Source organism: Aythya ferina, assembly GCF_964211825.1.
Source record: "Aythya ferina genome assembly, chromosome: 6".
NCBI classification, from domain to species: Eukaryota; Metazoa; Chordata; class Aves; order Anseriformes; family Anatidae; genus Aythya; species Aythya ferina.
The window spans coordinates 9,684,006-9,700,988 of NC_140303.1; the positions used below are offsets into that span (position 1 = coordinate 9,684,006).

At 39.1% G+C, this 16,983-nt stretch overlaps 1 protein-coding gene across 7 annotated transcripts in view; it reads right to left on the reverse strand.

Annotated features, from left to right (window-relative positions):
- Window positions 1-16,983, reverse strand: part of ERBB4 (erb-b2 receptor tyrosine kinase 4) — a 590,714-nt gene that overhangs the window by 129,908 nt on the left and 443,823 nt on the right. For 6 of the 7 annotated variants that reach the window (XM_084524744.1, XM_084524743.1, XM_084524742.1 and 3 more), the window contains 3 exons: window positions 15,608-15,701; window positions 13,957-14,111; window positions 7,823-7,897 (listed from right to left, as the gene is read on the reverse strand). In XM_084524744.1, coding sequence (XP_084380870.1) covers window positions 7,823-7,897; window positions 13,957-14,111; window positions 15,608-15,701 — 324 coding nt within the window. Of the gene's footprint in view, window positions 1-7,822; window positions 7,898-8,017; window positions 8,063-13,956; window positions 14,112-15,607; window positions 15,702-16,983 lie in introns of all 7 variants that reach the window. The other variant, XM_084524741.1, reaches the window with a different exon arrangement.

Genomic DNA, 16,983 nt, shown 5'->3' on the forward strand with positions numbered 1-16,983 from the left:
GATTTAGTACAACAGCTCTCCTTTCTCCCTAATTTCACTACAATACAACATTGCAGAATTTATTGCAGATACTGCCTTATCTATGCATCTTCCAAATATTTAAAATACTTCTCTTCCGATAGCTGTTAAATGCTCTGAATAGAGCACACCAGCATCTGGGGAAAAAGCAATCCACATGAACACTCAAAATCCTGTACAAGATGCACAGAAACCTGCACATCACTAATGCTACTTTTGAATGCTTCACAACTGCAGGTGTTTTTTGCAAGGGACTGACCAGAAACAAGAGCACATAGAAGCCATGTTGCAGAAACAACAGAAGAACACCACATTATTGCTTGTGTGAAGCAATTTCAGGGCGTTAAGATTTCATTAAAATTTATGTCAGACTGGAAAACAGCATCAAGCTGCTTTTTTTTTTGTTGTTGTTTGTTTGTTTTGACAGAAGTATAGTCATCCCGAAAGGAAGCTTCATTTTCATAAGTTACATATAAACTAAAATTAATCCATTATCTAAATGCTGTGCTTCCTAAACTTCACCTTACCAAAGTTGCTACAAAGCATCTATTCCAGGAAAAGTGGGGAAAGATGTTAAGAAGAAAAAAAAAAGGGGGGGGGAGGGGACAGGGAAGTCTGTACTGCAAAGGATTAGATGCTTAGTACCTTGCTAGCATCTAAGACTTAGAAAACCTGACAGAGATAAAAACGTGAAGATCTCCTTCGTCTATGTTATTAATGCCAAAAATTAGTCGTGGAAAGCAACTTGCCTTCAGTTGTACCACACTAAATAAAAATGCCGAAACACTAGCATGTAAAAACACTACTACCTTTATTCAAAATAAATGCACAGTTGAAGTGAAAAGTCACAATGCAAGAGAGCTCGGTCACACAATGACCATCTCAATCAATTTCTCCCCTCCCCTAGCAAAGGTTAGTTTGAAAAGTCAGAAGTCCTTTAACTGACCTAACTGTTAATCATCAAGAATACGGCCAGTACAACAGAACCCCTGTGTACAGTCATTCGGAGCTCTCATTCTCTGCCTCAAAGCTGACAGGAATCAAACCGAAGCATTCAGTAGCTAGAGCTGCCAATTCCAGCAATCAAAATTCAAAGAGGAACCCTGGGTGGTAGGCTTAGAACACGAGCCAAGAGAGGAGCAGAGCAGGAAGCGATCATTGCATACCTGCAACTGTCCTGGCACACGCTGTAAACAAGGACAGAAGGAACCAGCGGAAACAGAGGAAACAAATCCTCCACCCTGATACCTGCACAGCCTACAGGCTTGGCACAGATCAGTTCTTTCCAACAGCACGCACCCGCAAGGAAAAGCTCTAGTTTTGATTTTAGAAGGCTAATGCTAGAAAATTGAATGCTACCAGGGAAAAATCACTCCAGGGATTAATAATCCTTAATAAAAATACATTGGCATGTCGCTACTTTGAACACGTCTGTCTTCAGATTTCAGCCATTTTATTTTCTCACAGATTCCCTGTCCTTTTCCCTCTGCTAGACTAGTGCCATTTGGTTTATATATTAGTACCACTTGGTTTATCTAACCTGGAGAAAAGATGGCCATGAGGCAAGCTTACGGCTCTGCCCGGTCCTGAGGACGGAAGCACCAGTTTCTGCTCCCTGGTGTCTGATGACAGCATGTGCAAGAACAGCACAAAGCTGCATCAGGGCTACTTCAGACCAGATACAAGGAAAAAATCCTTTAGTCTGAGGTTTGTCAAATGCTACAACAGGCTGTTCAAGAGACATTCGGACAATGCCCTCAATAATGTGTTGTCATTTCCATTTCTGCACAAATGAACAAGATGGACTATGAGCTATCATCACTGACAAGTTATCCACTAGTTCTGATACTGCACTGGAAAAGCTCTTGCAAATTAACTGAGAAACAGAACATACACTTGTGTAAGGAAAAAAAAGTGACGTGACATATTTTGCAAACTTCTTTCCATACAAATTGTCACCTGCATTAAGTGCTCTAGGTTTGATCATTCCAAGAAGTACTTAACTGGTTTTAAATAGGCAATGGAAAAGTGTGCATGTGGGTAATTAATTCCCAGAAAGGAATAAATCTACCCCAGCTCAAACACAGACCCCCTCCTACAGTGGATTATGTGGTAGGAGTTACTAACTGATCTGAAGTGACACTATTAAGCAGGCTTTCACTGTACGCATGCTTCCAACACAGGTACAGCGCCACCAGCGTACCGTCCTAAAGAACCCCTACCAAGACTTTGCCATTTATTGTAAGAATTGCAGCTCCTTTATTACCTGATGGGGCACGGTGAGTAAGCCAGAATGCGAAGAATTAAGTCTTGTCTGGACTCTGAACTGAAATACGTTTGTCATGTAAATTATCTAAATATGAAAGAGCGACAAATCCTGCATTATGCAGGTAGATTGGAAGTAAGACCGCGAGCTTTAGTTCTAATTTATTATATATTAAATATTAATGATTTATTAAGAAACCATTCACTGAGGTTTAAACAACTCTACATCTTACATATTTCTAAAGCTCTACAAATGTATTTTTAATAATAGATAATTAATTTATAACAACATTAAATCTAAATTAAATCCTCATTTCAAGCCATAAAAGAAACCCACTGGAGAGTGGTGACATATATACTGTTGCTCTATAATAAGGTCACTTTTTCACGATACCTTTTTATTTCTCCATCATATATTATTTGCGGAGCCAAGCCAGTACAGACACACCACACAAAGCTTACGTAGCTTGATGAGTACGACAGACAAAAAAAAAATCTCTGCGATAGGACTATGAATTGTTTTCCATTCTAACAAACCATCTGCAATCTGGAGTTCCCTAAATGCTTGCCTTTCAGCAATGACCTATTTGGTCTAGTATTTCTTATTTCTTCTGCTCCAAGTTTCAGTACAGTAATTTGCCCAGTTTTTAGAAAAAAGATTTTCCTTATTTTAAATGTATTTTAAAATATATTTTGCAACTCATGGTAGTATAATCAAAGAGCACAAAAAAAACAAACAATCAAAAAAAGCCACAAACCACTATATCACCACATCTGAAACAGACCAAATGCATGCCACTGTACATTTCTGCAAGAAATCTGCTTGCTTTTAAGACTGAATGGTGCACTTAACGTTCTTTCAGAGCTCATCAGCTGAAGAAGACAAATGCTGGGATGCACTGCACGATACAGTAAGGACTGCTCTACCTATATCCACAAAGTGACACGCTAAGACAACTTCTATACCCTCGCTGTAGTGTTTCTGTTTGGCATGCACCACTACGCATTAACAAATTATTACTCAAACCCACTAAACAACAGCTCTGCTGCTGAGAAACCTGAACTTTGGCAGCAACAATCTCAACAGGCAGCAAGAGCATTCCACTCATATTCTATTGCTTGTAGAACTACAACACTGAATTTCTTGCCTTATTCCATCTTGTGCAGTCTAAACAGGATCCTCAAACTACGGGAGCCACTGAACGGATTTTAAAAGGCACGTGCATGATGACAGTTGCCTGTGGTTCCTTCACATGGGGAGATGACAACGAAGGTGCCCACAGCAAAGGTACATTTGAAAAACAGTTTAGTAACAGCAGTTCTCACACAACAGAGGGATTTCTCTATCCAACTGTCTCATATGGATCAACTGTGAGCTCTGTTCAACCAACAGAGACAAGACAAAACCCAGTAATGCTTCTAGTCTTGCTTCTTAAAAAAATATAGTTTTTTAAAATAGAAATTCTTTCTTATCTGCTGTGTTCTGATACAGCAGAGACCTCTGTATTACAAGTGTCTAAAGAGCAGCATCTTTTACCACTCAAGTTAAGTAAAGCAGCTTAGTTCGTACTCACAGATCCAATATTCCCTCTTATTTTATACAGAAATTCTCCTCCCCTTCCCCTCCAGAAGTTACTATAATTATTCTATCAAAATACAGAGCATATGGAATGCTTTCCCCCAAGCAATGGAACGGAGCTCCATAAAAGCAATGAGCATTACCAGTTTATTAGAGGTGTTTCCCTTCCCCACTATCTAGTGAGAACGGCTGCAAAATTCTATTGAAGTCATACTGTGCGTGGGTACAAAACAGCTATGAAAGGATTTGCCTGCATTACATAGGGTTTATTGTTAATTAGCTCTTGTACACACACACGTTTTTTCTTTTTGCTTAGGAAGTGATGATTTGTTTAGAGAACGTCCTTTGTTGATACAGAGCTAGCATTAGGATTGCAATTTGAGTTAACATCTACACTTCATTTTATGTAACCATTTGACAAAGGTGGTCCTGGCTAATTAAGTTTCTGTTAGTTAAAAACAAAACGGGAAGTTATCTTGGGACATGAATCAATAGAGACATCAGCTTACTTAGACCAGGGCCATTAAGGTGCTAGTTCGTTCCCATCATAACCACCACATGCTTCCCATTATGCCTTCAGATTTACAACCTCACACACACCAGAAAAAAAAATAAAAAATTTACTCCTGCTTTAATAATCTCTTCCTAGCTTTAAGTTCTATGAATTACTGAAGGATAAACATATTTGGAGTTCATACTTTAAGTCAGAAACACTGTCCACAGCCCAGCTTAAACAACCAAGTTAGACAATTTTCTGGATCTGGGGTGCACAGAAGAACCAACCTTATGTGAGCAACTACAGTCATTTTCTTAATGGATGGGAGAGCACTAACAGTTTTTCAGTCTTCCTTTCAGACAATGGTTATCCAGCTCTTTGAGGCACTCCTCTTTTTGTTCTCTGCGCTGCACTCACTGTGGCTCGTGCTGTATCCAGAGCCTCTAACAACTATGCTATTCCACTCAGAGAAACCATCGAGTGCAACTGCCAGAAGGTATGGAATGGCATGTCATAATAGTGATGGGTGGGAAAAGAGGAGTGCTAACTCCTCTGGGCACCCTGGGAGATCCCAGCCTCCACCTGCTCCTTTTGCGCCACAAATGTGAGCAAAGGCTTTCTCTACCAAGAGTGTAACAACAGCTGGAATTTGCAATTAACTGCAAGCAAACGACGCGCTTGGTTGTCCCGCACTTCTGACCATGTACTGGTTCTCTTATTAAGACTTTTACTTATTCACAGTTTGCACTTTTCCTGGCAGTTAAGAATACGGTAAAAGCCTTTGTGATGAAAAACTTATACCGAAAGTAAACGCAAGTTCTCACAGGAAAAAGTAAGAGCATGAGATCTGACAAGTCACCTAAGTGTCATCTGAGAAATCTATCACGTTGTGTAGAGGAAACGAGGTCTAACAGCCTTTATAAATCGCACTAACGTGGAAATAGGGAAATAAAAGGGTTTCTTCATCCTGTGAACTGCACTCTACTGTTGTTAAGGGTTAAAAAATAAAAAGCTATGCAGGAAGACACGGAATAACAAAAGTAAGGATTTTTTCTACAGCACATAACAGAAAAAACATAAGCAGAAAAACTCAAGTTTCACCTGTCATTTGGAAACAGGCCATGTGATGCACGTCTGATTAAACTTAATTAAACGTGACAGTAAAAATTCCTCTGCTATTCTACCATGCTCTTACAAAAGCCCTCGTGTCCATGGATCATGGCAAAACCAATTTGCAAAGTGCAAAACTGTAAAAGAAAAATGGAAGAAATTCTAGTCAGTGGGACACGGATGAAACTAATGATTAATTTTAAAGTCTGTTAGTCTAGGGAGGTCCCACAACTTTTAAAGGGATCCAAAAAACATTCTGTTTAAGTAGAACATATCCTTTTTTTGATTTACATCCCTTCACTCATAATAAAAGGTATCACTTTTGCCAGTGCAGTTTTGCCTGTTTTCAGCCCAAACACAATGAACCATTTTCACCAAAAAATGTGAAATTTTACAGATCTAATAAATACAGAAGTGTGAAAGCCCTAAAACCTCCTTCATTGTTCTGAAAGGGAATAATGCACACATACTAATATTTAGTCACATTTACAGTGCACTAGTTTTCCTAAAATAAATTCAGCAAAGACAAAACAAATGAAATCCATGAGATCTAAATGCACATTTGAGGGTCCCTCCCTTCTCATACTGAATCAAGCAGGAAACGCTTTGCCTGAGCAGAGTAAAACATTTGCTTTCCTACCTGGACAGCAGATCCAAGACAAAAACCAGAATTTGCACAACATAAAATGCAAAACAAACCCTGTCTGTTAACACATGGCTTCAGCCTAAAACGCTATAGCCAACACTATCTTTAGTTTTGTGGTATCGTGTCCAAGGTCCCAAGGGCCAAGGTAACATTCACTGTGATTAACGGGAGTCTTCCCCTTAACTTCAACAAATACTTGTGGCACCCAGAGACTTCACTGCTACCTGACCATTTTCAGAACAAAGTTCTGGAGTTGTACCAGAAGAATTAAACAGCGGATAAGCTCTCACTACTTTTGGGCTAACAAAGGAAGCTAGAGCAAGCAGACCATAACACTAAGTTACAAAAATGTTGTCTTCCTAGTATTAAGCCCTTAATATTCTTTCAATAGCTGACTGAAATCCAATTGATGAAATACATGTTGTTTTTAAATTGATTACTAAAGCAAAAATTGTCAGCACGGTCCTCATTCCCTATAGTATGGTACACCCCTTAAGCTTACACAATTAATACATTTTCTATATTTGTGCTTTGAGTAAAGTTGACAAGGTGAAGACGTTTAAAACTGATAGCGGGTTTTCAGTAACTCGTACTCAATGAGTACATCTGAAAATGAGTCCCCCACAGAAGTATCTCAAACTAGACACCCCAAAACAGAACGATTAAAAAAATATTATAATAGGAAAAAAAACACTCTTCAGTCTTCTTCCATTGCCTAAACATTGGTCTAAGAATTAAGTCAGAACTGATACCCATTTAATTACACCGGTGTACCACCTGATAGCATTTAGATTGTTTTTCAAGCCTAAACATGTTCTCCCTCAACAACTAGAAAACAGGTATCTTCATATTAGGTATGAAACTAGAAAGGAAAAGTAACTTTAAAATCTTTTCTTAAAGAAAATAAAAACAAAATAAAATGCTCAGTGAGATGAAGCTGATTGAAAGAATGTATTTCTTATCTAATCCTAACTCATGACAGTAACCCCAAAGCCTGGAAGTCATACTACCCAGTTTGATTTTAAAAATTAACAAACTCCATGGCAATGAATGGCTTTCACAAAAATGAATGTGGAATATAAATGCAGTGTTTTGGGATTCCTCTTGCATTAATTTGATAATCATTACTAGAAAACAAAATTGCTGCAAGGACAGGTTTTTGTTTTTTTAGTATATATATATATACACTAAATATATATATATAAATATATATATATATATATATAAAACAGAAAATTGAAACAAAAAAATCAAGACTTACATAAATTGAGGGAGAAATTTAGTTTTACTTTAACATTTATTTTCCCCCCCACAGGAAAGTATGGAAGAAAAAGCTTTGTTAAGTTCTGTCTTTAAAAAATGCCAAACAGAAAAAAAAAAAAAATCAACTTTGACCAGAGGTTTTCACTGTGTTTATCTTCTAGTAAAATTTCATCAAGAAACATGTATTTCTGCTTAAAACTCCAGAATTGAACTGTTTCTGCTTTAACCTTAGGGAAAAAAAAAAAAAAGCTAAGATAAACATGTAAGATATTCAATTGGCTTTCAAATAGAGAAGCAAATTTGGATGTTCAGAGGCATAAATTACTGAAGAACACATTACATTTGTCTCATACTCCTCATTTCTGAACAAACTGGACAGTATAACGTTCCTATGGTAACTAGGGAAGGACCTGGTGTACAAAAATGGAGAAGTGGTGGATGTTACCTAGCATGTTGTGGTAAAGTGGACTGTCGTGTCCATGGATAGTAAATGCAGTCATGACTAGCGGGACCTCTACACCTGCAGGCAATTACAGAACAAAAGACGTCATTTGCCATTCACAAGGACATGCACACGCATGCGCCCTTGTCCACACGTGGAAGATGGAAGACACACAGGGAACGATCACTCAGCAAGTACCTATCCATCAGGCCGATGCAGTCTTCAATACGCGGACCTATGCACCTGCAGCAAATCCAAATTGAGAACAAGAAGAGAAAAAAAAAAATTGTTATTTGCAAATACAAGGAAGCGGGAATCCCCTTTGTGCCACATTCTTAATTATAATTCTCAAGACAGACCCAAGTCACTACTAAATTATAGCTTGTGACAAAAACAAGCTTGTGATGGGAAAAATAATAGTAACATAAACAGCATTCCAAGGTTGGACAAATCTTGACTCAAACAATACTTAATGTAGGTTTCACCTGCATACATGGGCGGCCTGACAATAGAGCTGCTTTTTCTGGATGTTTTTTGAATCATGAAACCAGTGATTACTGCACAGAAGCAGTTGATTCGCAACACGAGACCTCTGGGAGCAAAATGCAAAACTTTTTTTTTTTTTTTTTTCCTTCTTTCTGTAATTGATGCAACTGTTCATTCTGTTCTAAGTTTCCAGCTAGGGCATATATTTTGGAAGCTGACTGTACTCATCAAGGAAGCTGAAGATTCACATAAAAAAAAAAAAAAAGAATCAACAAAGAACATCAGAGCAAAATGCTGTGTGCTGATTTAGGCACTTCATTCTGCTGTCTGTAGATGCTGCCAGAAGTCCTCCACCTGCAAATTCAGCAGGTGCTCACCAAAGGCAATGGAATTACAGGGAATCACTTCATGCAGCAGCAATGAAGCATAGCCATGGGGAAAAGAGCCTGTGTGCAAAACACAGGTATTCAGGTATTCGTGGACTTTCCATGCTCTCATGAAGAACGGTAATTGAAATGGTGTGCTAGGCCCGCTCTGCATTCACAGAGAAAGCCAATTATACCTTTCACAGAGCAGTTAAGATTATCAAAGACAGATGAAATTAAGCTTTCAGGGTCTGAGACAAACTGACACCCTTTAGTGCCAAATGCCCAGCCAGTCCCCCCTTATCCATAGCAAGCCTCTAGCCCTCACAATTTTATGGAAGACAAACCACTAATTTCAACTCTTTAACAAGACCTCAGGACCATGTTATTAACAGGCCCTTCAGCTGTGAGGCTACTGACATGTCAGATAACCTGTTCCTGTGGAAGATGGGTAATCCCTTCAGTTGAGGCGTTTTAAATTTAAGGCATAATCCCCAATTCTTTTTTAATGTCTCCCGCTTCCAGTTAGGCTTTGATAAAGGGAGATGTCAGAATCTCTAAGAGTTCAAATATGCTCCCAAGAGATCTCCATTCCACTTCACCATCACTTGCCACTCATCAGCTTTAGCTGCATTTAAATTAAGCTATCACTCTGCCCTTACAACACAAATTCAGCAGATTCAGCTTCACCATCTTCCCTCTCCTAATCTGCCCATCAGGGAGAGCAGAACAATAGTGAACCTTACCTCGTTTGTTTAGTTGAATTTTTATTTTTACATAAAAGCTGAGACGTGCAAACACACTTTGTATTTCCTCAATAATGTTTTCCTTCAGCAAACGCGTGGGCAAAATGGATTCGTTAAACACCCACGTGGCCAGGTAACGCATGAAGTGGAAAGGGTAGATTAAAAGACAGTTCAAAAACATAGAACTTTTGACAGTTTTTTTTTTTTTTTTTTTTTTTTTTTTTTTTTTTTTTTTTAAATTTCAGCTGTTCTGGGCTTTACAAGTCTGACTTCACTCTCAGACATGCCCAGCATTCTTTCTTTATGGCATTCTCAGCAATTTGCAGAAAACCAGTTCAGAAATGAAGGAGGCAGAAAAAGTTGTTCAAGATCTTCCATTTCCTAGCATGTCTCAAGAAGCTGAGTTCAGACTCTTAAAAATAAATAAAAAGAAGGTCCTCTTCAAATTAGAGGTCGGAGAGCCCCATTACTAGTTCAGATAACTAGCAGATACAAAGAGCCTATTGTCTTGAAGTCAGTTCACATCTGCACGTTTGTTCTCGCAGACTTTTGGAGAATAGGACTTGAATCTAGAAGAGGAGAGGTGTTTGGACCTTGCCCACCCAAAGCTGAAATACTATTGATTTTTATTTAAACCTGTTATCGTCTTCAGTGGATTTCCCAACCTCAAACAGAAAACTCCATCCAGGTGCAATTTCTGTTACTCCTAGTCATGGTGAATAGCTACATACTCTATTCTGGCTGTCCTGATTTAAATGCAGTAAATACGATGTGAGTAATGGCAGCAGAGATTTAGTTCTATTAACAAGTTAATTTTCACCATGAAGTCATCAGTTATTTTTCCTCTGGAAATAATTTCCTTGGTTTCAGGCTTTTTGACACATGGAAGTACAAGTGTGACACAATCATGCATCACACTGGTGCTCCACTGACCCCCAGGCTTCCTCCTTCTGCTTGGAGTCTGGATGGAATGTTTATTTTCCAAGTTCTCTCTGTAAAATGAACTGGTTAATTGATATGTTACAATTTATTAACGAGATATTCAGTAACTTACAATAGTCCAATACAGCTTATAAGAAAGTTACACTTGGAGCTCACCTTACCTTTACAAAATCATTTTCTGAAAGAAAAACAGTTAAAACCATTTTGAAAATTAGAATAACAATCATTTTTTCCTAAAATAACCCTTTTTATCTCCAGCTTTCGTAACTATTGTCTCATCAGTTTTCCTTAACGTTGAGGTAGGAACCTAGCTTTTCTCAGACTTGGAGTAGCAAAGCCATTTTTAGTCAGGTGAATTCTCAAAAATCCTTGTTATTAAAAACAAACAAAATTGATTATGAGATAATATAAACGGATTAACTCTGGACAGAAGAAAACCTTAGTTATGGCAATGACCTGCTCATCCACCTATTGCTATGGATAAAGCTGGATGAATCAAAACCATGGGTTTATTTAGGTAACAGGGAGTAAGTATATGCTGACAGTGATAGGAAGGAAGTTGAATTGGGAGAGGGAGAGAATTTTCATCAACAAAACAGTAACAGCATCTTAGCTAGAATTTGTTGCCATTGAATTTGCACTATGGTGCCAATTGGAATCTAAAACACCTTTGGGGCAAGATGGTCCTTGTGCCTTCAAATCCCTTCCGGACTGTGCACATGTTGACTGAAGCTCCCATGACTTCCCTAGTTTTGGCTTAAGAGAGATAATAAACTCTTGATGAAGAGTAATGCCTTTCCTTCCAAAAAACAGAGGAAGAAAATGTCTGATGAGAGGGGGTGTCCAGTGAAATCTCCTGTTTGTGTCTTGCCCAGGGAGGAAGCAGACTGTCAGATGCTATTATATAATTAGTATTTTATTTCTGTGAAAGTGGTCCATTTTGGCTGGCTCAGCAAGGAAAAGTGCCAAATGCTTTCTGACTCTTGAATTAAACGGGATAGCTGTCCTATGGGCCTCAGATCTGCTCCAAACTGGCTTCAGAGTAGCTGATGTCTATCATGGGAATGCAAAGCCAAAAAAGCAAAGTTGTTGCATCCAAGGAAGTCACTCCTTGATAGTTTTCTTAGTCAATGTAAGATCATTAACAGGACTGCATAATGACACACCTATTAATGGGAGCAGTCATTATACTTGAATAAAGGAGGAGAACGGTGTTACCTAATTCCATGCTCTAGTGAGCGATCATCTGCAAGTACTGCTAAAAAACTGCCAAAACGTTCACAGAAAACACAAAGGTGGGACAGGTATCTTTTCCTGTGACAGCAACAGCTGGAGATGACAAAAAAATCTTACGGGGACTAACTACGCATTTTAGCAAAGACCCTGATTCACAGAGCAGCACTGCACTGGCAGCAGTGCTCTGCAGCAGCTCAAGACTTTTTGACAAGTACCTAGCCTGTACTGCTATGGCACTGGTTTTATTCCACCAATTGGTCTGACAGAGGAGAACACACATGGTAGATGAAGTAAATTTATGGTTTCTCTGTACCATTCAGTTGTGAGTCAAATATCAAGGTATGTTCCCTCCACAACCTATTTCACTGAGGAATCCTGATTGAGGGGAACTTAAATATTAATTTCTAAAGGAGAACTCGAGAATGCAGCATTGCAGGAGAGACTGACTTCCTTTTTCTCTGTGGGCACATTCAGTCCCTGACAACCTTGGCAAGAAGATGGAAAACCCATAAACCCCAAGCATCTGGGGCAATCATTAACAGATTAACATAATCACATGCCAGAAAGTCTTTAGAAATACTGGAAGAGAATATCTGTGCTTACCCAGACTGGGGCATACGTGTGTTGTTTTCATGAGGGGTAACAAAACAGCTAAGAACAGACCCACCAACCTTTCAGTAAAGAGGATGAGGATTTCTGTGAGGAATGGTCTGTGACTCACAGTAAAGGTAGAGCTCTTCATCTGGGAGATAACTACATTTTTGTGTATGTAACCCAGGAGAAATCTTTCGCCCTATTACCAGCGTGCCTCTGTCATTTCTCTGGGGATTGGCATACTAAGCTAAATGAGACATTCTTTCAACAATCAGCTGGACCAGACTTCTGCACAAAGAAGGGAAAACAAAGTTCAAGGATTATATGATATCAGAGCTTAGCATAAAGGAACCCTATGAACTAGAATGTCAGACTTCCACCAGAATGTGTATAAACCTCGCTTCTTGATCCCATTCTATCCAGTGAGACAAAACCAACCACAATATTGATGTATATAAAGAAGCGATAACGAATGGAAAACTTTCTGCTCCCTTCCTGGTCTCCAGGAAACACAGCTACTCCTGGACAATTAATTACATTTAGATCTTCCCAGAAAAGAGGACGGAACGGGAAGAAGGGTCACATCCTATTCTTCTGAGAGGCCAGCAAAGTTGCAAGGTGCTTCTTATGCAGGGCAGACAGTAAATCTGTCATCCATAGCTGGGCCTGTCAGACTCCCTCAGAACTGGCATTTCCACCACCTCTTAAAGCCAGGACCAGAGCTCCTGAAGTGAGCTCATCTTTTCAAATAGTTTCTTCTTACACTCTTCATCTACAGCGGCAGCATTTTCCTTTTATTGCGTAACTGATTTAAAGGGTCTGAGGGGAAGACAAATGTGCAACAGATCCTGGCTGTGTCTTTGCGATCTCACTTTCATTTCCCTAATGGCTCTATTGTAATTAGATTTGCAAAACCAGCAAAAGGTCTCATTTTGAATGGCAACAGCTGTTGACATCAAGATTACATTGAATAATTTACTGGTTTAATTTTAGCTGCTAAACAGTAAGAGCCTCTTGTGGAAGATTATTTCACTGGTTGAAGTTTTCTCTTTTCCCTCTGGCTGCCTCTTGCTTTCTTTGTATGCTGGACACCACTAACCATCTCATCAAAAAGACACTTCTTACTGATGCAGCCCATGCAAAACAACGGTTATGTATTCGACTACTGTTACTTTGTTACACGTTCTTAGTTCTCGCTCAGATATGTGGTCTATATACTTCCAAGTGTAAAAAAGTGATCGTGGAGATACTTAGACAGGACTTGAGAAATTAATCATCAGATCCAGGTTTCTGATAAACCCATCTCATCAGTCCCCCTATGAAAAAAGGTGACACTATCATTTCAGTCTCATGGAAGTGCTGCAGCGTTATTTCAGCAATACCAAGGAACTGAAATGAAAATTCCATCTACAAACAAATACTAAAAGTAAAGTAATTGTACATGCCTACACTCAGGTGCAAATGGAAGCATTTGTTACAAAGCAGAGCTAGCTGGTAGGAAAGCTAATTGTGCATTGCTTTAAAAAGAAAAAAAAAAAAAAAAAAAAGTTCTCTGTGGTTTTCCAGAGAGGCGTAAACTTATTTTCTGATAAGCTGCTGGAATTTTATGACTGGAACCTGAATGTCATGAGAAATCCTGGAAATCAAGCTACATACACTGCTGTACACACTCCATTTTCAGGAGTGGAACAAGTGCTTTAACAAGCCAAACTGTCAGTGGTCTATGAACAGTGAATAGGATGGCTCACTTCACAGAGTTTGTACTTACCCTTGGGTGCAGTTTGGATGACATGGATGGCACTCACGATCCTCATCGGCATATTTGAAAATGAAACTGTTTGCCCCCTGTAAGCCATCAGGACATTTCTCCACACAGTTTGGACCATCCTTAAAATGGAAACACTTTGTGCAGTGGTCAGGTCCCTGGAGAATATGGAAGAAATGCAGCACATGCTCAAGTTACTCTGTCTTCTCCTGCTGCACTAGAATTGCAGATCCTAGCATGACAGCACATTCAGCAGTAACTCCAGTAGCATTTCTTTCCCAATGAACAGTGAGTTACCTGCATGGCCCCAGTCTCTGTTCAGGAGCAGCACGCGTAAATCCCGGCAGCTCTGAACAGAAACTTATTCTGTTGAGTTTAAGACTTAAATTCTAGGCTTCTGAACAGGTTTCTCCACATTACCGGTGTGCTTAACACAACAAACTTCATGCCCACTTTAAATCTACATGAGAAAAGTTTCCTGCAACACTAATCAGTACTGAACTGGGCTTGCAAAGCAAGTGCAGTGGTCTTACAGTAGGATACGCTACCTCTGCAAGCCAGAATTATTCTCCAAACTGCATTCTCCCTGCAGCATCTCGTCACAACAATGCTGAAGGACTACAAAGTCTCCTTCTTAATACATACATAGACTGGACTGTTAAAAGCTATAAACCAAGGTTCCTGGAACAATGTAAATTGAACATTTTAAGCCAGTGGAATGAAACAAATCTGGTGTTCAGTTTGGGCACTGGTTTATGATTTTACATCCAGAAGTCCTACTACAAATCCAAATTCCCCTTGTTGGCTGAAAACTTGCAACATTAGCTTCTTGCTTTGTAGTATCAGAAAGCACAGTAGTGCAACAAAAATGATGATGAGAATAATTAGTAGTGTAATGCCATTGTTTTGTTTCTAATCTGTAGGTTAAGTCACGGAAACAAAGAAATAAGCTACAGGTTAAGTTTTCTCAGTGATGAAGAGCCTAAAATACAACTCCTCACTATCCTGCATGTTTCTTTTAACCTTGGCAATATACAGAAGACCAAAAGAAAGGAACAATTTATGTCTAAAAATGAGCAGTAGTCCTTGAAACAGGACTCACTGGACATATAAAGGTGACAGCTGCAGTTAACATTCATTTTAGGATGCATGCAAAAAAAAGCTGTATCAAAACAACGTCAAAGGCTGGCCTATGTAGGAAAAAAAACACATTGCTCAAGCTTTCTGAGAGATTGTGACAAATTTCCACACTTTTTGTGAAAAAAGGCAACTGAAATTACAGTAAACAGCACAGAATTGAATATAATGAATAAAAACAGTGATAAAAGAGGACGCTCAAATTGCAACTGAATACCTTCTGTCATTTAAAGACCTTGTGCATCTACACTGCTAAGGCATTAAGACAACTCATGAAAGAAAAGGGCACGCATTTTTAAACCATCTTAAGGAGTCAAGGGAGTTTACTCCTAGCATCTGTTTAACAGGTGCAGAATTCTGTCCCACAAGCAGAGTGTGCATATATATATTTATTTATTTTACTTTTGTTAACATTGGTTTTCAACAGCCACTCTAAATTCTCCATGCAAAAAAATGCCTGTGCTTTAGCACACTCTAACAACTAGCTAGGCCACAATACACCAAAGGTTGCTCTTACCGGCCCATAGCACGTGATCATGTTGTCTTCCATCTTTTCACACTGGGGATCACACTCCACACAGACAGATCCATTTGCAAACTCACGAAATTCCCTAGAGAAATATTTTGCAGGCAGGTTAGGAAAAAGCAGAAGTGAGACAGAAACTGAGCTAAAATGGCTGCCTCTTCACCTGGTAGAAAACAGCTTCACTAAGGCCAGCGGACTACACCAGCTGAGATCACTTCTAATTGCATTTTGCTGCTTTACAACAGCTGAAAATCGTGCACCATCAGCAACATCACTCACAGGCAGGTGAAACAGTAGACATCTTGTTTACCAGTATCAAACCTCGGTGTTTTTCTCCTTTTCCCTTAAGAAATAAGATCCTCATTCACACTAGGGAATGTAGTATATGAAGTAACTCATTTCTGTTTTTATCTAAGGTTCAGGAAGATATTCGTTACGTGTAAGACATTGCTATCAGATAGGAAAACATTAGGAAGTGCATCGATTACAGTGCTCTTTATGTTCTTTTAGTTAAGTCTCTGCAAACACTCATACTTCAAAGCCTTTCTCCAAAAAGCTCATAACTTTGTTTTCATAAACAACAATTCTAGGCTGAGGTCTGAATCTAAAAGTGTCAAAAAAAATAGTTTTGCTCATTTATTTCATGCATTCAGACACAACTATCAGCTAAGGGATCTTTTTTGTCCTTTTAAAATTATTATTATTATTAACCACTTAGAAGAGGGAAAAGAAAACGTTCTGCTAATAGTTGGATAGGGATTTCTTCCATCAAACATCAGGTGTCTCAATTCAGCTGCCAGCTGCCTTTTACAAAAAGCTCCAGCACCTTCTCAACACTATTCACCTCACCTTATTCTAGACTGAAACGAAGTAACACCTGAGAGGTAGCCTCCCTCCCCACTAACTGCAGAGAAAACCTACATGATAAACTCAGACTGGACACCTAAGCTTTGCAGATGGATCCCATCTTGTTGCACTATCCATTTATAACACTTGCGTTAATTAAAGATGTGCTGCCCACTCATGCCCATGGGCGAAGGCCTTTGTGCTTAGTTTACTGATGCCTTCCCTCTGCCTCTCTACAACCATCAGGATCTACTGCACCAATACAGCTAAGGAAAACCTCACTTGACCATTCCGATTAAACTCATCCTTCTCTAGCTTTGGAGACAGGGCTTTCCTGCTGAGGACTTAAAGAAGTCAAATACATTTGACCCTACCCTGAAATACTGTTGTTATCCTTCAAGATGAACATGCAGAGCTCTCAATCAAACAAGAATACTTCTCCCCAAGCCCAGGTCACACATCTCATATTTACTGAGGAGCTGAGCCTGTGTGAAGTGCAAATACCATTCCCTAGTCAATAC